Genomic DNA, 21,306 nt, shown 5'->3' with positions numbered 1-21,306 from the left:
TAAAGGAACATTCCTGCTCCTCATTCATTTCCTCTCCAGGAAGCTAGCTTCATGGAACTCTGAGTATTTGCTCAGCTGGTTTGGTGCCAGTGAAGACTTTGGCTGTGGTTTCAAAAGAATGATCATCAATGGGGACTTTCTATGTGGTGTAACCTTGCGAGTCCAACATTGGAATTCAGTTGATCAGGAACACAAAGGAATCAATCACTGAATGGGACCTGTAGGGATTGAAGTGTCCAAGGTTGTCAAGCTGCATGTAAACCAAGACAGTCTACCACACCAAATTATCCCAGAGCCAGAGCTATATGATAACCTACAGCACACTGCCTAAAAGATACAACTTATAAATGTAAGATGATGTATCTGGGGACTAGATAGTCCATTCCGCTCTTTAAGCCTATTCTGCCATTCAGTTATATCATTGCTGCTCCTTATTTTACTTACAACTACCACCTTGGTTTTGTAACCTTCAATAGGTTTACTTGATCCACATCTACGAGTCACAGTCATGAATTAACTCCCCACCCTCAAGTGGTTTTTTAGGGAGACAGTTCCAAATGTACTCTGCCCTGTGTGCTTTCTCGCATCACCCCTGAAAGGTCTGGATCCCACCAGAAGAAAAAAAAATCCTAATTACCCTGTCAAATCCTTGAATCATTTTATAAACCCTCCAATTAGATTATCTCCTATTTTATATTCAAAGAAATACAATTGGTCTATGTCATGAGTCGACATAACTCTTTTAGCCTGGGTCTCAGAGTAACTGTCTCTTATTCTAACAAGGCACTGTAAGGACAAAGTTAAGGGATAAAATTTGGGGCTTTAGTACCCTAGTTATAAACATGCATTACAATGAATGCAGGCAGGTCCTCCCCGGCTTATGAACGCCTGACTTATATACAGCCCATATATACCGGGAGACCGGCTACTGCGGGGCTGCCAGAATCTTCTGGATGGTTGGTGGCCATATTTCTGATTTTGCAAACTATCTGGGTTACGAACAGTTCACAGGAACGGAACCCTGCCGAAACCTGGGGAAGACCAGTCAGTGAAAACAGGACCATTTTCACAGAGCTTAATTGGACATAGGGCCCTGATTCATTCTCAACTTCTACGGACGGATTGAGAGGCGTGGTGACAATGCTCATCCAGCCCCACCAATGTCTCTGCTACTTTGCCGAACACTGGATGATTTTGCCTTGCAGATGACTCATTTAATTGGAGAAGCCAATCTCTGGTCAGTCAGGAAAATAACATTGAGAACCGTGATACCCTTGAGAATACAGCTGCAGTTCACCAGAAGCAGCACTTGTCCCAAGAAAACATTTTCATTATCAGGCCAAGCAGAAGCTCACTTGGATACCTGACAGGGGTATTATAGGGCCGTGTCTATGCTGGACTTCAGGAGAAGAAAGAAAGGTAAAATGGACAGAGAAGCCAAATCACTGAGAGAAAATTAGTTAGAATATACCAGCTAGAGACAGCAACTCTTCCCTTGAAACTGCTGCTAGACACATGACCTAATTAAGTTTTCATTTCCAGTGGTAAATGTTATTTATATTGTAGCATGATAGATTTTGCATTACTCCAGAATAAACACAATTATACCTTACACTGCTACACGAACTGATAAGCAGTGTATTGTGGAGACTCAAAAATACTATTTGCACCTTGATGTGATGAAGACATTACCATTATGTGGGAAGAGGTGTAAATCTGATCATGTTAGAATAGAAATTTGGATTTTACAATTGGACATTGTCTTGTTTATCAAAATGCTATTTCAAGCTTTATCTGATGTAACATGAGTGCCATAATGATCCACAACCTGTAATTTTGAGGCACTAACACACCTTTTGCTTCCTTATTTTTGTCAACTGCTTGCTATGGGAAAAAAATGGAGTCAGTCTCCATTTGTATGGTGGTGACTCCATGCAAGTTTGATTTGGTTACTCCTTCCACTGAGCTATACCTTCAAGTAGTCTGATCTGAAGGTCTGGATGATGCAGAACTTGCCACAGCTAAATCTCAGCAAGGCTGAGACTGTAATTCATTGAGCCATTGGCCTCAAGTCACACAAGCTCCTTGGGTGCCACCTCAATAGAGACAGACCTTGACATGTTACTCAGTGCCAAACTCTAGTCTTCGACTTCTGCACTAGTGCACAGTTTCTCTTCAACTCACTGTCAGAATCCTACTCCATGCCTTAAATACCCAAACTCTCAACTTCTCTAATGACGTGTTTGCTGGTTTCTCAAGGTTCAGGTCATATAGATTATGTTCTAAACTCAGATTACCCCACATTGACAGTGCTGTATCTAGTTTGTTAACTGCAAGATTCAAAACTGCTCCTTTTCAATTATCACCATAAGGTTTAACTAACTTTGTAATAAAGGACAAATCTGATGAGGAATTTAAGATGGCTAAAGCATTTGATAGGGTCAATTGAAGAAAACGTTTTTCTTTGATGGTGAAAGTCACACACAAGAGAACATGATGCCATTTCTGGGCCAGACTGGGGCTTTATCAAAAATCAAGAAACATTTCTTCACACAAAAGAAGCTGGAACTCTTTTCCAAAAGTAGTTGAGGCTGCATCACTTCTAAACTGAACTTATATACTTTTGTATTAACAGTTGAAGAGCTAAAGACACTCTGCAAAGAAAAGATACAGGTCAACCATGAACTAATTAAATGGCAAAACAAGTTTGAAGAGTTGAATGGCCTGATCCTGTTCCTGACTCACCTTTAGGTGACACTTCCCATCAAGCAGAAGATACAAAAGCCTGAAAGCACATGGCACCACACTCAAGGACAGCTTCTATTCTGTTGTTATAAGACTATTGAATAGTCTCCTAGGACAATAAAATGGACTGTTGACCTCACAATCTACCTCGTCATGGCCTTGCACCTTACTGTCTAACTGCACTGCACTTTCTCTGTAACTGTTACACTTTATTCTGCATTCTGTTATTGTTTTCCCTTGTACTACCTCAATGCACTGTTGTAATGAAATGATCGGTATGGATGGCATGCAAAACAAAGTTTTTCACTGTACATGTGACAATAATAAACCAATTTACCACTTGGCCTTGTATTCAATGAGCAGACCTGGGCACCACCTCAGAGGCCACACAGTGGCACAGTTGGTCGAGCTGCTGCCTCACAGCTCCAGCAACCTGGGTTAAATCCTGATCTTTGGTTCTGTCAGTGAGAAGTTTGTGCATTCTCCCTGTGGGATTCCTCTGGGTACTTTGGTGTCTTCCCACATCCCAAAAAGGGTTGGGATGTGGAAAGAACTGTAAATTGTCCCCAGTGTGTAGCTGAGCAGTAGAATCTGGGGAGAAGTGATTGGAACATAGGGACAATTGGATATAAGCAAAATTAATGGAGGAGTAGGATTGCTCTGTGAGCTGTCTGAGTCTCAATGGGCCGAATGGCCTCTGATTAGATTGTAAGGAAAATATTGACTATATGAAGGTTATATTTATCTTGTAGGGAGTATACTGAGGATTTACCAAAATGACATTTCCCTCCAATGGTTAAATTACAAGGAGTGATTATTGTGAGGAAGTAGGGTTATATTCTGTGGAACTGAGAAGTTTAAAGAGGCATTTGAGTGAAGTTTTCATTGTTAAGGGGAAATTATACAATAGAGAGAAGCTGTTCTTACAGGTTCAATGCCCCTCTCCCCCAACCAGCCAAAACAGTTTCCCTAAAAATTCTCTGAAAAGATTTTTCAGGAATGGCTTGGAAACACTTCTACTCAGAAAAGGTGCCAGATATTGGGAACTCCCTTTCCATAAATCGTAACTAATGCTGGGTCAACTCTCAAGTTTAAATCTGAGATTAATAAATTTTGTTAAACATAGGCATTAAGGGACATGAAGTTAGAGCAGACACAAGCTCATTGAATGCTGGAACAGGTTCAAGAATATAAATAGCCTACTCCTGTTTTATTTTCAGTGTTACTCACATACAATGTCTGCTCTTCACACACTGAATTGTTCACCCATCACTCTTTGTGTCCACCACAGGTAGGTACTTATTCAGTCACAGTGCTCTGGCCATTAAGATGGTTCATCCAGTTCTCTCTGCCCTGCCATTTTTCTTTCTGTTTTCAAGGAAGTCCCCCAGAAACCTACAATCTTTTGGTTTCTCCATTCTAGCCTCTTCTGTGCTTTGAGATATCTTCCATTACAGAAGCAGCAGCATTTAAATGCACACTGAAATAAAAACAGTAAGTGCTTGCTCAGCAAGTTAGGCAGCATCCGTGGGGAGAGAAATAGTTAATGTTTCAGGTCAGTGACCTTTCATCAGACTAACAAAGGGTCACTGACCTGAAACATTAGCTCTGCTTTTCTCTCCACAGATGCTGCCTGACCTGCTGAGTGTTTCTGGCATTTTCTGTTTTTATTTCACATTTCCAGCATCAGCAGTTTGTGGTCATAAATGCAAGCAGCTGTCTTTACAGATTTCAGCTGTGACTGACTGCTGCTTCAGTTAGTTTGAAGCCTCCTGTTTTGTGCAGGGTGTGGGAGTTCAGGAAGGTGAAAAATCAAACATTTCATAACCTGTTGAAAAGGTGTGACCTCAGTGAAAATAAAGCTGGGGCAATTCAAAGAGGGAAGGTTGATTCTATGAATGGGCAGTAAGGAATGTGGGTGGTGTGGTAAAGTACAGAATTCTGTTCAAACGTTCAAGGTGTCCTGTTCAACCCCAAGTTCAGCTTCGGCCCCTATTTTAATTTACTTCTGCTTCTCCCTGGGCACACTGAGGGTCTATTGGACAGAGGGGAGTCAATTGTGTAATTGCCCTGCCAATCAAGCGGAGTGCAATTTTATGTATTTACATTTTATGTAACCATCCTCCACTCACTGTATTTTGGAAAAAACACTTCGCCTTTATTGTGAGAACTTGCTGTAATTTCTTTTCCTCTGTTCTTTAAATAGACTGAGTAAATTGATTTGGATTTGTGCATAATCGATCCTTCGCTGAAATCATGCAGCCTTTCTCACTCGACAACTGTGTGATTGATATGTCATGCTCTTTGGTTGTGGCATGTCTTATGCCATGCCCTGCCTGTCAATTGTTTTTCTGGAAAAAATATTGTCTTTATTGGGAGAAATTTTTGCAGTTTTTCTGCTCTTTAACTATATATTGTTTTCTAAATAAATTGACTGATGGACAATAAACTTTGTTGTCATATTGTCTCAGCTACTTCATTCGCTTTATGGGTGATATGACCCACTTCCCCTCATTGGGTGAATGAATCAAAGGTCATATTACCTCCAACTGGCGCAGTGTTATCAATAATTCTTCCTCAGTTCATGAATTAGGTTCCTAAAGAACCCTGGTTATGTGAAAATTCACATATCAGGTGTGGGGTTCAGTGAACCCTTAACTTTTGCAGTGGAAACCAGCAGCCGTGGATGGTGAGAAAGGAAGTCAGAAAGTAGTCAATCTCATCCCTGAGGGTGCAGTAAATCAAAAGCAAACCAGGCTGGTTTTGACAAGCTGAAACACACAAGCTGAAACTTACAAGTCATACATCAAATCGTCATTACTGCCAGAAGGAAGTGTGCAGATTCTCAAGAGAGTTATTTTCCCCATTTTAAGTAGCGTGTTTATTTAAATGACTCCTATCCTCCTTCCCATTAATCCAATAAAAATTACTGTTAAAAGTTGCTTGTTTTTACAGACCTGCGTTTGAAAGATACTCCAAATACACCATTTTGTTGCAGTGATCAAAACCTTTCTAAAGCAACAAAATGGTGTTGTAGTGAAGATCCATTAAGTAAATTGGTGGTGTAGTGGACAGTGAAGAAGGTTACCTAAAATTACAACAGGAGCTAGATGAACTGGGGAAGTGGGCCAAGGAATGGCAGATGGAATTTAACTTGAACAAGTGCAAGGTGTTGCAATTGGGTCAGTTAAACTAGGGCGGGACTTACACAGTAAATGGTAGGGCATTGGGGAGTGTTGTAGAACAAAGAGACCTAGAGGTACAGGTACATTAGTTCTCTGAGCATGACAACAGAGGTAGACAGGGTGAAGAAGATGTTTAGCACCCTTGCCTTCATCAGTCAGGGCACTGAGTACAAGAGTTGGGATGTCAAGTTACAACTGTACGAGTCGTTGGTGAGACCACACTTGTTATTGTGTGCAGTTCTCGTTGCCCAGCTATGGGCAGGATGTCACTAAACTGGAAGGGGTGCAGAAAAGACTCATGAGAATGTTATCAGGACTGGAGGGCTTGAATCGTAAGGAGAGACTGGATATGCTGGGATAGTTTTTCCTGGAGCACTAGAGTTTGAGGGGTGACCTTATGGAGGTTTACAAAATCATGAGGGGCATGGATAAGTTGGACGGTCACAGTCATTTTCCCACAGTAGGTGCATCTAAAACTAGAGGGATAAGGTGGGAGGGGAAAAATTTAAAAGGGATCTGATGGGCAAGTTTTTCCCACATGGAGTGGTGGGTATGTGCAACGAGCTGCCAGAGGAAGTGGAGAGGTGGGTGCAATTGCAATGGTTAAAAGACATTTGGAGAGAAACATGGATAGGAAGCGTTTAGAAGGGTATAGGCCAAACTCAGGCAAATGGGACTGGCTCAGATAGACAACTTAGTCAGTGTGGATGAGTTAGGACAAAGGGCTGTTTCTGTGCTAAAGATCTCTGAATCCATGACTCTAAATAAATGTTTACTAAATGGGGTAGAGCTGCAATGTTTTTTCAACCCTCCTTAAAAAATGTATCACAATTAGAGAGAAGCCAATATGAACTACCTGGAGAGAGAGACTGATAAGCAGGGTAACAATACACTAGGCATTTTAAGGTAAACTGTGAGCAAACAATTAAGATTCCTTAATTTAGTATAAAATTAAGTAATGCATGGGTCATCTTGCAACAACTAGCACCGATCTGCCTAAAGCAAGTTTAGCTGAAGAACTGCGTGAGGTTTCTTTTGAAGATAAAACGATTGCAGTAAATGCTGTGATTAATTAATTTTTGGGAGGCATTTGGTGAGGAGTCTTAAAAGAGAAATGTTAAATTCGTCCAGACATACGAGACAAGCAGCAAATATTGCAGCACTAATAGAAAGTAGGTTACTGGGCAGGGCAATCATAGGGCTGATTTTAACCCTTGGGCAGTTAACATGTTGTGTCCTGCAGGGCTCCACGGATGATGTCAGGGTCATAGAGAGAGACAGCACAGAGAAAGGCCCTTCGGCTCACTGAGTGCACCGACCATCTGACACCCATTTCCACTAATCCTACAGTGATTCCACTTTTATTCTCTCCACATTCCCATCAACTCCATCCAAATTCTACAACTCACCTATAGACTAGGTGCAATTTACAGCAGCCAATTAACCTACTAATCTGCACGTCTTTGGGATGTTGGAGGAAACTGGAGTACTCGGAGGAAACCCACACAGTCACAGAAAGAATGTACAAGCTCCACACAGGCAGCACCTGAGGTCAGGATTGAACCTGGGTCTCTGGCACTGTAACGCAGCGGCTTTACCAGCTGCGCCACTGTGCCGTCTATGCTTATTTTGCAGATTGTTTTTTGACATGCTGGGGTCAGTAGGATGAGCTCCAATGATTCTACCGGGGCCTCATGGGGAATCCATTATGGGAAGAAGTTAGAGCCAAAACCAACCCAGCAGTTAAGCTGCCTTTAACTTTCCTCCCCCCCACTTTCTGCAGGAGCAGGAAGAACAGGACCACCTGCTCCATTTCCCACAAGGAAATTTTAATGATTATAAGACCTTCCTGAAACCACAAGCTGCCTGAGTCCTGGGGACAATTCCTTGTCGTAGCAGCTGGCTGCTACTTGACTACTGGTTTTGGACAAAAAAGACTGAGGTATACAGTCAATGCTGGGATCTAAATCTTCCTCTCCTCACGGTGCCAGGGTCTGATCAGCTGACCCTCACTTGACTGACTTAGAGGTGATCATGAAAGGATTTGAAAGAGAGGATACAGAGAAACTTTTCACTCTGGTGGAGAGATCTACATCAAAGATACATAATTTTGGTGGCATGGTTAGCAAGTTTGCGAATGACAACAAAATTGGTGGTATAGTGGACAGTGAAGAAGGTTATCTAAGATTACAGTGGGATCTAGATCAACCGGGAAAATGGGCCAGGACTTGAACAGTAAATGGCAGGGCCCTGGAGAGTGTTGTAGATGGGCGAGACTTTGGGGGGTAATTACATAGTTCCCTGAAAGTGGTGACTCAAGGTAGACAGGATGGTGAAGAAGGCGTTTGGCATACTTGCCTTCACTGGCCAGGGCACTAAGTACAAGAATTGGGACATCATGTTACAGCTGCACAAGTCGTTGATGAGACCGCACTTGGAGCATTGTGTGCAGTTCTGGTCGCCTAGCTATAGGAAGGAAGTCATTAAGCTGAAAGGGAGCAGAAAAGATTCACTAGGATGTTGCCAGGACTGGACAGTTTGAGTTATAAGGAGAGACTGGGACTGTTTTCCCTGGGACGTAAGAAGCTGAGGGGTGAGTTTATAGAGATATATAAAATCATGAGGGGTGGATGGTCATAGTCCTTTTCCCAGGATAAGGCAGTCTAAAACCAGAGGGCATAAGTTTAAGGGGAGAGGGGAAGGATTTAAAGGGGACCTGAGGAGCAAGTATTTCACACAGAGGGTGATGAAGATATGGAACAAGCTGCCAGAAGAAGTGGTAAAGGCAGGTACAATTGCAACATTTAAAAGACATTTAGAGAGGATTACGTGTAGGAAAGATTTAGAGGGATATGCGTCAAATGCAGGCAAATGGGACTAATTCACATAGTCATCAAGGTCGGCATGGATGAGTTGGGCTGAAGGGCCTTAAAATCAGAGGCAGTTCAGAGCTGATAACAAGAAGCACTCATCCACAAAAAGGCGTGGCAATCCAGAATTCTGTCTTCCAAAATGCTGCTGAGGCTGGGGTGACATGAAGATTTCAAAACTGAAGATTTCTGATGCATAGGAGTACAAAGGGTTACAGATCCAAGGCAGCGTTGAGGTACCAATCAGCTGTGATCTAAATGAATGGTGGAACGGACTGAGAAGACTACTCCTGTTATTATGCTTCTATTACTTGCCTTTACTCCTGTAATTATAAGCAATCTTCTGCTGATTTAAGGGGTGGAGTATCAGAACATTTGCCTTTCGGAGTTTGATTTCGAAAGATGAGTTGAGAAGCTGGACCAAAGGTTAAGAAAGATTCTACAGGTTGGAATCAGAGCAACTGTGGCTCACTGTTAGAGGAATAGCATTCAGAAGCAGGGAATTTGAACTTCTACAGATCCTTAAACTGCCCAGTGCAGCTCCACGCTTTTTATTGGCATTAGAACAGTGTTGTGGGTCATACTAACACTGTTGGCGAAAGTCACATGTCACATAAAGAGTGAGAGCTTCAAATGTGAGGTTCACAGAAGGATGTTGGGTTTCTTTGAGAAACTAACATTGTCAGCTTCAGCCCAGCATTCCCTACTGATGTGTTACAAGTTTCCTCAGCATCTAACCCAGCAGGTGGGATATGTGCAGGCAGCTCTCAAAGGGATGTACCACAACAAACACTTACAGAAACAGGGGAGTGTTGCTATTGAATGAAGGATGGGATAGAGTGGGGCTGGAGTCCAAGGGACTCAGACTGGCTGACGAAGAACAGTGCCCGCAGGAGGAATGTTCCTTGTCTATGGGTGTCTTTGGGACTCGCAAGAGGGCCACAGCCAGGCGTTCCTGTCAGGAAGCTGCCAGGGATGGGTACAGTCTGTGAATGCCTGCATTTAGGGAAAGCATGGAATGTGGACAATTGCGCGTGTCCACACCGCCTGTTCCTGTGGGCTGAAGGGAAAGTTGATGAAGTCTCTTCTCTTTCAGTACAGGAGTCTGGGTGACCTGCCTAAAGCAGTAGTGAGAAACAAACTGTGAGAATGTGGCAGTAGTCAACGGCAGAAGCCTAAAATGATCCCGAGGTTAGGAAGCTGAGCGTACTGTGATCCTTATGTCCATGGGGCAAACAGTCCAGGCAAAGGTGTAGGGTTGTATCTTAGACCTCAGGAAATCTCAGATCTCAAAAGGTAAACAATGAATACTCTTTGAGTGTTGGCCCTTTAAATGACAGGGAGATGGGGTTAGCAAAAACTGGCTGAGCTGAGAATTTTTAGGTGAAAAATCCCTCTGTAGACAATTGCACTATTGATGATGTCATTCGGGGGAAATTTTATGCCTTAAGTGAAAATGGCACAGTTTATACCATGGAAAATCCCAGAAAAAGAAATGAAGGCAGATGGGCTCTAAAGCACAAAATTTCTCACAAATTTCATTTGCACAGCTCCTCCAAACATTTTTTTGGAGGAGCTGTGCAAATGAATTTCTAGTGCCTTTTCACCATTTAATAAAGAAATATACAGAGGCATTACAGAGGATGCAAAATTCACAAGGATTGTTCTAAGAAGATGATAATTAATATCAGGAGAAGCAGCAGTGGCATTTTCTGATCCTAGAGGTCTTTAAAATTTTACAAAGGGGTTTGACAGTTTGTAGAGATGTTTCCACTTTTGGTGAATGTTAAAATAGGGGTCATAAATTTGATATAGTCACTAATAAATTCAGTGAGAAATTCAGGGAGTGGTGGGTGGAATTTGCTATTGTAAGTTTAGATCTATTAAAGAAATCGGAGGCAAGGTAGGGAGAAAGTTATGGAAGATACATTAGTGGAATTTGATGGAGAGGTTGGAAGATTTATTTGGAGAATGGTATTGCACAATTGGAACACAGGGTTCTTGCTGTAAATTCAATTGAATTTTCCATAAATTGATATCTTTGGCTAACAATCTGCAATAGTGGGTCTTGGATAGAGAAGCACTGTTTAATTTCACTGTGGGAAAATTGCCCAACTTGATCTATCCTGATGGCTTTCTCCTGGAATTGTACCAGCGACTCCTGACCATTCAGCCAGACACAGCAAGCGCTGTGGACACAGTCAGGGGATGAGAGACTACAAAACAAAAGGAGAGTGAAAGGTAGGAAAAGTACAGACAACAGGTAAAACACAGAGCAGAAAATACACAAATTTTCTTCTTCTATGCCCTGTTCAATGGAGTATCACTGCAGGACATTTGGTACATCTCTTACACATATAATGTGGAATAGAAAGAAAAGTACTTTCAGGTATGATGTATAAAATGTCTTGTGGAGAGGCGTGTTCAGCTGCTTAACATGCAAATACCGAACATCAGTGACAATCAGTTTTGCTGAAATTAATTAGTTACACCAGATGACTGAATACAGCAAGCCAAGCCAAAGCAGAGCAGAGAACAGAAAGGGAGGAGTTGCAGGGGTGAGGGAGGACAGGGGTCGGGGCGAGGGAGGGATGGTGGGGATGGAGAGAAGGGCACAAATGCAAGGGAAAATGTAGCAGAATGGTCTTTAAAGGAAGTACCTTCAGATCACGCCTTTCCAGGTGCAATAGCTCAGAACCTCGGATGTCATGACGGATGAAGCGTTCTTTGTATTCTCCCAAGCTGAGCAGCTCCAGCCAAGAAGCAACTTCATCTGTGCCCCATTTCTGAACTACCAAAGTCAAGAGCAAAAGCCCCTTAATTCCTCCATGCTTCAGTAAGCAAAGGTTAAGCAAGAGTGGGAAAGAGCAGAAGAGCTAGCAGTGCTGGCAAAAAGGGTGAGGACAATAACAGTTACATTCATCTACCCCATCACTCGGTCCCTCTTCCATGCAAACAGTTGTTATTGCATTTACCCTTTAAGCATGGGACATCCTTGGACCTCTGAAGACACATACCTGGTGAGGTCATGTCTGTAAAGCTGTAATCTGAAGCTGAATCCAATAGTTCCTCATCAAAATATGAAAGCCTGCCTAATTCGACAAGGCCAATAAGACATAACGTACAGATACTGTGTGAGGCAAATCCATTTGTGGATTCTCAGCAGATGGTCGCACAATATCGAGGTTGGAGCCCAGAACCGTAACTCTTGCTTAGTGAGGATTTGTATCAGGAGTCTTTTGTTACAATTTTCCCTCACAATGAAATCCTAGAATGTATTGTATTTTGAGGGATGATCTGAAATAGCAGTGACTGTGAGGGAGCTGGAGTATGTACATTTGACCCCTGAGATGTGAGCTTGTAACTCTTTCCCATCTAAAGGATCAGCGGTATAAATAACACTGATATCTTAAGTCCTTTTTTAAAACAAGAGATGCTAAGAGAGCCATGGTTTGCTTGCAGCAAGATTCAATGTTTAGAATTTGAATTTCCACAGGTATTGGAGACTCAGGCATAAGTGTTTTGTAGGAGATGAAGAACATGGCAACGTGAATCATTCATGATGTGACACTGGAGAGGCGAGAAGAAATTATAAAAAGGGGCCAACATCTCAGTTGCTGATACTCTTAGCAGGAAGGTGCAGTCTAAATTAGTCCAGAAAACCTTGAACATCACTTCAGATTTGAGTCAGACAATTTTGAGATTCTGCATAGTGATGGACAAAACCAGCAAAGAATGAGGAAACAGGTGATTGAGACATTGAGGTTGTGTAGACAGGAGCAAGCCTGGGATATCCAATTTGAATTTCAGTAAGACAATTTTGAGTATTTTTCTCACAGTGGGAGACTGTCGGTTGTGTGTGGGAGAAAAACGTTTTGTGTATTTAAGTCTTCATGAATCATCATAGTGTATAGGGACAAAAAAGCACCTTGCAAACTCCAATTATAAAGGGCATACTCAAGAGGAAATGTAAAAAGGAGGAAATGCTGTCATTAATTTTCAAAGTACGCTTTTGAGGAATAATCAGACTGTAGTGATAGACCAGATTGGAACATGTTATATTTTCAAAACCTTTAATGTGAGGGAAATCCAAAAAAGAACATGATGTACTCCCGTAATTTAAATTGTAGGGAAAGGCCCAAAGGGTAGGAAGGACCGAACCCACCTTGCTATTATTATCTAATTGAGGCAAGATGTGTTATTGCTTAGGCTGTACTGAATCCAATTGAGGCTATGTAGCAAAAGTCTTCTGAAATGGTTGATGGATGGTTATATGCTGCCATGAGCTTCTACATTACAATCAGAAAAATACCTCATGAGGTATTACACAAGAGATTACAAACAAAAACAAGAGTGCAAGCAATTGCAGGTAACCTTGCAATATAAGTTGGTAATTAGTTTGAAAACTAGAGACAGTAGGGTTAAGGAGAGCATTCTCTGTTGGAGGGACATGACATGTGGTGTTCTGCAGGGATCTGCTCTGCAGCCTTAATGTTTCACTTTGCTTATTAAATATGTAGATGGAGGAATGAAGATTTGTGGAAGCAAATTTTCAGATGATTCTAAGTTTTAAAGGACAGTAAATTGTGTAGATTTGAGCAGGGAGATACAGTCTAAGTTAATGGAGGAAACCTGGGACATCCACTTTGTGAAACAGTTTGAGGGATTTTCACTGTGAATAATAGGCAATAAGAAAAATACTTGGGGGGTATTTAAGTGTTGGCAAGTCACCATAAACGAGTGTACAAGAACCAAAAAGAAATATCTTGCAGACTCCAGTTATGAAAGGCAAACATCTGTACTCAGGAGAAAATTTAAAAGGGAGGAAAGCTGCTATTAATCTTCAAAATGTATGATGTGATGCAGAAGCCCTCAAACAAATCCAATAAGTACACTAAATGTTACTTACTGGAAGGCAGTCTTAAATAACATTTGGCTCATTGCACAATTCTGAGTTCCTAGCCCACTTCTAGTGGATCTTTGGATAATTTAGATGTCAGGTCCAGTTAACAGTTAGTGTTTTTCTGAACAGAACCATTTCAGCCGGACATAAGTGATCTGTCTGGCACTCTGCACCTCTGCTGACACCCAATCTATATTCAACATCCTGAAGGAAACTGCTTCCTCTCATGCCCCACTTCCAAACCTTGATACTACACTTGTGCTCAATTAAAACGTCGGAACAAAATGTTGAATTGCAGATCCAAAATGCAACCAGAACATACACACACACGCAATTGTATGCATGTGTTCACGCATAAACATATACACACAGAGTAACACACAAGCACAGACACATAGAAACACACATGTATACAGAGAAAACACATATACAGAGAAAAACAAGCACGCACACTTGTATGCATGTGAATGCATACACACACACAAATACAGGGGAACACACACATTTAAACAGTGAAATGCACACACAAAAACTACCACCACCACTCATTTAGTTGAACTGCAAGTTAACTCCATTAACTTGCTTTTACTCAGTACCCTTTGAAACCTAACGAAAATCAATTGGCCTCTATCTGCAACAATATTTGGGGGAGAGGATTTAAGATTTCCACTGTTCTTTGTGGACAGATGACCTACAAATTGTATGGCATCAGCAAAGGCACTTGAATTCAGCAGTGAAAGAGAACCAATGAGCATTTTGTTCAAGGGCCAATTGCTGCGACATTCTACAGTGTAAAGGCCAAAAATCTTTCACACTCTGCCACTGCAGATGCTCAAAGAAAAACAGGCAAGTTGTTGATGTGTCTCACAGTTGGGTGGGAGGGTGAGGTGGGTGCTGAGGTAGTGTTTGGCCTTAGCAATTGGGTGGAGTTGGAGGTGGATGGTGAGGGTCCTCCAAGTGACAGGGGAATGTAGGGGTTATGGGAGGCTGAGGATCAGCCTAGCAATTGGGAGGGGGTTGTAGAGAATCAGGCTTTAGTTGGTTTGGGGAGAAGGGGCAAGTTTGTGCTTGTGACTGAGATGGGGGAATGGATTGGATGAAGTGAATTGGCTTATCAACTGGGGAGGTTGTGAAGACTGTGCTGTGACTAGTGAGGAATGGAAAAGATTGGGCTGGAGAGAGAGGTGGCGAAGAGAGGAAGGGTTCAGGCTAGAGATCAGGGTGTGGGTCAAGGGGGAGCCTCAGACTGGAGAAGGGAGAAGAATGTGGGGGTAGATACCAGAGGCAGTGTGGAGGTAGCAGCTTAGGAGGCCCCAAAGGGAACACAAGAGGTAAGCATTTTACTTACCTGAGGCAGGTTTCCAGTGTCTGGTTACAATTGCACTTGCTTAACCTCAATGGGCCGTAGAGTCATAAGAGTAAAACAGCACGGAAACAGGTCTTTTGGCCCAACACGTCTGTGTCGACCAAAATTCCCATCTACGCTAGTCCCATTTGCCTGCATTTGTTCCATATCCCTCTAAATCTTTCCTATCCATGTACCTGTCCAAAATAGACTCATAGAGTAGTCATTATGTAAAGAACATGAACTTGTATCAAAAGAAAACACAAACCATGGAACTTGTATTACGTTTGCTTTAATTTGCTTTACCATTTTTTAATTTTATCTTGTAGCACATGTTAATATCATGTAAAGCAATCCAATTTTTAGGCACCTGGCTTTAGTTTTAATAAGAGTAGTTATAAACCAAAGGAAATCATTTCTGTTTACCCTATCAAATCCTTTGAAGACCTCAGATTAAGATTAATCCTTAATCTCCTCTGACAAGGGATGACATTCAGACTATGTTCCCATAATTTAACCACTTTACCTCCAGCATCGTTAGAGTGAATTTATGCTGCACTCTGCCAAGGCTGATGGTACCCAACATTGTATGCAGTATTGCAAATTATAAACTTTTGACATCTGTCCCAATATCTGCTTGATGGGATCAGTGCCAAATTTTGCTTGATAATGCTTCTTGTGAAGGATTTGGAATACTTTGCCACATTATAAGTAATCCAGTGTAGCGTGCTTAATTTCTTTTTACCTGTCCATTAATTCTGAAGGATTTCTGTGTATGGAACCCTAAAGGTCTCTGCTCCTGTAGCTTCTCATCAACTAGAAAATCCCCTAACCCATCTTTCCTAGGTCCTTCTCCACTTCAAATCCCCATGGAAATTAGAAAATCATTCCCTAAAAACCTGTGGTTCATTTGAACATTTCAAGACTGAAACTGATCTTTTTATTAAAGTAAGGATATAAAAGACAGGGAGAAAGGTGGATAGAGTTATGATATAGATCAGTCCTGTCTTAACCAAAGGGCAAACCTTGCCTTTCCATGCTGAGTGGCTCACTTGTGCTCCTAACCACAATCATTTAAGAGGGAGTTAAATGTGCATTGAGCAAGAAAGTAAATTAGTGGGGTGCATATGGTAAACAGTGCAGTCCTTCCGAAAATGGGATTCATTGAATATAAATGAATGAAAGTGCATGTTACTTTAAGGAGTGGCTGAGATTAGGTGCTTTTGAAGTGTTGGAGAAAGAGTTCCTTGGAACTTCTACTTATTGTCTAAGGCCACCAGAGTCAATAGATCCATTGACACTTTAAGAATGTTGGACTTCACAGATAGAGATATTGATTTTTTAGGTGATGCATGCATAAAATTCCAAGGCCCTACTGGAAGAACAGTGGTAAATTTTCACAGGGTTGAGGGAAAACTCCTGCCTCAAGCAACAGAAATTCAGCTTGGAGTACAATGGCTTGGCTGCCATGTTTGTAAAGGTTACAAATGGCTGGTAGCAAAGTTGACAGACTAGCTATGCAGACACCAGGTCAAACATTCCTGAGATATGAATTCAAATCCCACCACAGTAACTGAGGGATTTAAAGTTAGTTTATGAAATTATCTGCAATTTATAAAAGAGCCTATCAGGAAAGGTGACCATGAAGATCCAGGATTGTTGTAAACAAAAAACACCTGACTCACTAATCTCCTTTTAGAAAGGAGACCTGCTGTCCATACACAGTCTGGTCTATATGTGACTCCAGACCCATAGGAATGCAGTTGGCTCGTCACAGTCTGGCTCGTCTGTTGTTCGAAACAGAATAAAAGGGAACAATAACATCTGGTAGGTGACAAAATCCAGTCAACCCTGCAACATCCGGGACCCATCTGGCGAGAGTCTGTCATAGTCATACTCACAGATTCATACCTTGTCCCAGACCCCTTCAGTGCCTACCCTCGGAGGTGGCTGCAGTGTGGCTTATAGTCAGGATGGGAGTGATTGCCTAAGTCCTCAGCATTTACTCAGGGCATCAGATCAAGCTTCCTGCTGAAGACCCATCCATTAGGTGCTTCCCTGAGGTGACGGACAATTACTCCTTCATGTTGAATACTGTTTAGAAAGAACTTCCTCTCCTCCTCCTTACGCAGTTCCTCAGCATCGAGGCTGACTTGCTTCCATTCCGATTCTGAGGGCGCTGAGCTGACTGATGAGGCCTACGCTGGAATCGCAGGTTCCGTCACAGGTGAGGCAGGAAATACCTGTCAGGACAGGTGGATGAGTAGTTGGGAAGCAGTGCACTCCTCCTGCCATTTACATTGGGCTTCCGTATGCTCCTTCGCATGGGCTAAAGTCCCCTGTGCCAATCCGACTGCTGCTTCTCCATTTTGAGGGGTTGTGAACCAGAGATTCTCAGGAGTCAGTGAAGCTGTAGGGCTTTGTCGAGGAGTCTTGAGAAAATCCATGAATCTGTTCCTCTGTCCCCCTGCTGTGACAGAGCCAGGAGGAAGCACTGGGAATACCAAGGGCACAAAACATACTTGAGATGAGGAATTTTAATGTGCTTTTCCTGGCAATGAGTGATATCACTGTCACAGACTGAGGTGGACAGGTGTTGAAGGCAATTTTGGGTCTGCGGCAGGTTGTGAGAGAAGCCAAAAAAGAGAAAGACCTATTTGACCTGCTCCTCATTATTAGCCCTTTGTAGATAATTGTGCCACCTCCATTCTAAATGGGGTAGATTCAGAATGCATCCGACAGTTAAGGTCTGGGTATCTGTGAGGTGCAGCTGGCCATCAGCAGCAGAATTCGTTCCACCACAATTAATAACCTTCAGGCACAGTCTATCCTTCATTGTGCCGTTCCCATCAAACCAGGTGACCAATCCAACTTCAACAAAGAATTTAAAAAAGCATACAGCAGAAGCAGCAAAAAGCTTACCAGCGAAGGTGCAGAACTGGTGAAGCTCATCGACCCCACAGACAGGGGGTGAATCAAAGGGTTGATCTATCAAGGCCTGCTCTTGAGTTGGTCTTCAGCCAACTTACAGTCATAGACTCTTACAGCACAGAAACAGGCCCTTTGTCCCAACTTGTCCATGCCCATCTAAGCTAGCTCCATTTGTCTGTATTTGACCCATATCCCTCTAAACCTTTCCTATCCATGTACCTGTCCAAATGTCTTTTACTTGATTCACTTCATGCGATAGTGAAAAAGAGCAGCGTGTCTTGGACAATACAAAGGGTATGCAAGACAAGCTTTTCACTGTACCTTAGTACATGTGGCAATAATAAATCAATTCCAATGTGGACCATGACCCCAGCAAAGTCATGTTGTTATGCTGAAGACTTGAGCTTAAGGATGAGCTGTGTCTCCAATAACTTACAGCTTCAAAACTGTTGCCTTCCTGACAAAATCAAAAACTGCCCAGGTTTAGCCTGACCGCAGAAAGGAGGATAAATCAAAACTGTACAATTACACTCCTTCATCTGGCGCTCTGTCATTAACAAGGCTCCTGACAGCATTAAGGTTTGGGTTTATAAGAAGCAAGTAATATCTGCAGCACGACAGTGACCCTGACCATCTCCAGATCCTAACCATTTCCCTTTGATATTCATTGACATTACAAATACAGGATTCACCACCATCACCACGCGTCTGTGAACTGACCAGCATAACTGGATCAATCACATTAATATTGTGACCACAGGGTCAGGTCAGAAGCTGGGTATCCTGTTCCAATGCAACAATACAATGATATCTCAGTGAGGTGGTTCAAGGAGAGTCCTTAATTATGTACCAGTCTTGGATTGATCCCAAAGAGTGCTGGCTGCAGTGTGATACAAAAATTGTAACATGACAAAAATGGGAATATGTATTGTTATACCAATTTTATATACTAATGGATCTTGTATGGTATTGCTCATGTAGGTTTATCAAAGGTGGAGAGGGGCAAATTGACAGAAGAATGTGTGCCATCATGGTGACCAGTAGTAAATCACTTCAATGAGACAGGGACTGGTCCAACACAGATAATGTCTGCTCAAAGTGCCACTGCCCAAGCATTACAGAATCAGCTTCCAGGTACTTTGGGAAAGGCAGTGGCCAGAGGAGAGGTCCCCACAAGGGGAGCAGAGATGAGATGTGCGAGGCAAAGCATCAAAGCTGAAGCAGTAGAGGAACTGGAGGGCTAGAGGAGATGAGGGTACATCAGAGTACAGAGAGCACAGAAGTAAAGTCTATGAGATGGGTCGATTGCAACAAGTGTGGGGGTTCAGGGTTTCCAGAAGTGATACAGGAGGGGATATAGAGCACAAATGTACTGACTGGGCAAGGTTGTCCAGGAATGTCCAAAGAGATGTGCAGATATCAACCAAAATGTCCTTGATCCACATCAGTTACATAATCTACTGGAAGATCCAGGGCAATCCAGGACTCGGGTTCAATTCTGGCCGCTGCCTGTAAGGAGTTTGTACGTTCTCCCCATGTGTCTGCGTGGGTTTCCTCCCACATTCCAAAGATGTACGGGTTTGGAAGTTGTGGGCATGCTATGTTGGCACTGGAAGTGTGGCGACACTTGCAGGCTGCCCCCAGAGCACTCTATGCAAAAGATGCATTTCACTGTGTTTCGATGTACATGTGACTAATAAAGATATATTTTTTTTCTTTAACAAAAATGAGGGAGACACTGGGCAAAGGGTTACCACAGGAAGATCTCTGAAGAACAATTGTCCAAGAGTGTTAATGTGGGCTTATGTGGATATAAGATCTTGAATGTAACCACATTGAACAGTTTGAATAGGACATCCAAGTTTACACATTTTTAAATTTATAATTCTTTTACTTGTGCTGACATTGATGTGTATAAGCCACCAGTGTAAGAATTTTTACCTGTTTCTACAGTATTATCTTTTTTTTAAAAAGGGGAAGTAATGTGGTGTGTGTCTGTTAGCCACTAAGGAAACCTTAGCTGTTGTAATAAACATACCTTGCATAACCATAAACACAGCTCATACATTGTTTGATGTCAAAAATCTTGTTCTTTCAATAATTTCACAGTGAATACTGGGGTATGGGAGGACAAACAATTGTAGGGAAATATCCAGAGTCTTTTGCCCAAAGGTGGATATTTTTTTAAATTTCTTCCTAGAAAATAAACACTTATCCTTAACCCCTGAAAAGGCACTTCAACATGGGCAGTTATCTGTCCTTGCAGCCCATCCTTTCCCCTAGAGCAACATTCAAACTCCAATGCATAAAAGGCAACAGAACAGAACTCTCCTAGGGTGGGAGTTGGAAAGGGTGAGTGTTGTTTTGAGGGGGTGATGGTGGACACAGTGGTGATGGGAGAAAGCCATTAACGGAGCAGGGAACATTGCGGGAAGGGTATCAGGGAATAGGGGTATTGGGGTTAGCTTGCAGTCAGGAGTTGGGACAGAAGTTGAATGTACTATTGGGGTTGGTTCAGGGGAAAGAGGTACAACTGGGGGTCAAATAAGTTGGGAATGGGGTGGGGAGCTGATTGGAATGATCAAGAAGGTAAATTCTTACAGAGGAGCTACCTACCAGAAGATCAGTACTTGGACTGCACAGGAACAGACAGGGAGGCTGCAACTAATGCAGAAGTAGGAGTCAACTCTCCATTTAAGGCTCTCTGAACCCAGGGCTCACACCACTGGACATGCAGGTGAATTTTGTGCAAGTGATGTTAAAATATGCATGACATGCTGGTTGACAGCACTCCATTTGCTTCTGGAGTGACGCAATTGTGTATGAGGCGGCTGGAGCAAATATTCAAACCCTGCATAACCCACACATTCAGCATTCAGGTTTTACATTAAGTTCAACTGCACTGCAAAAAATACTGTGTTATCAGAAAAACTTTCTAGTCTACAGTTTCCATTTATCTTTACAAAAACAATTATTCTTTTTGAATTAATATAAACTAAATAAATCTTCATTGTCTTCTCTCTCTAAGCCAGCATTACTGTCTCCAATGAAAATTCAACAATTCACTGTAGTTTTCTCTTAAACAGTTCCACCAAAATATGTTCAAGCATGAATTAGAAAGTAAGCTCTGTTCAATATTTCCATAATTTCTGATTGTTAATCCAACAGCCTTTATTCCTCATCTCTGATATTTTAATAAATAATAAATCAAAGGTCCGAGAAAATTAAAGAGAACATTGTATTTAATGTTATCATCCCAAGGGTTTTTCCTCCAGGTTCCTTGCAGCAGCAAGCCTTTAACTCCTGGAGAGTTCAACAATGGCCAAC

The 21,306-nt window shown here is 42.2% G+C and overlaps 1 protein-coding gene across 1 annotated transcript in view; it reads right to left on the bottom strand.

Moving 5' to 3' along the window:
- dgkh (diacylglycerol kinase, eta) overlaps window positions 1-21,306 on the bottom strand; it is a 395,761-nt gene that overhangs the window by 15,860 nt on the left and 358,595 nt on the right. Inside the window, exon 30 of the mRNA XM_052013887.1 lies at window positions 11,461-11,591. Within this exon, the coding sequence (XP_051869847.1) occupies window positions 11,461-11,591 (131 nt within the window). The remainder of the gene's footprint in view (window positions 1-11,460; window positions 11,592-21,306) is intronic.

Source organism: Pristis pectinata, chromosome 4, assembly GCF_009764475.1.
Source record: "Pristis pectinata isolate sPriPec2 chromosome 4, sPriPec2.1.pri, whole genome shotgun sequence".
Classification (NCBI taxonomy): domain Eukaryota; kingdom Metazoa; phylum Chordata; class Chondrichthyes; order Rhinopristiformes; family Pristidae; genus Pristis; species Pristis pectinata.
Note: the sequence above shows the minus strand (reverse complement) of the source record. Positions and strands in the feature narration are given on the sequence as shown.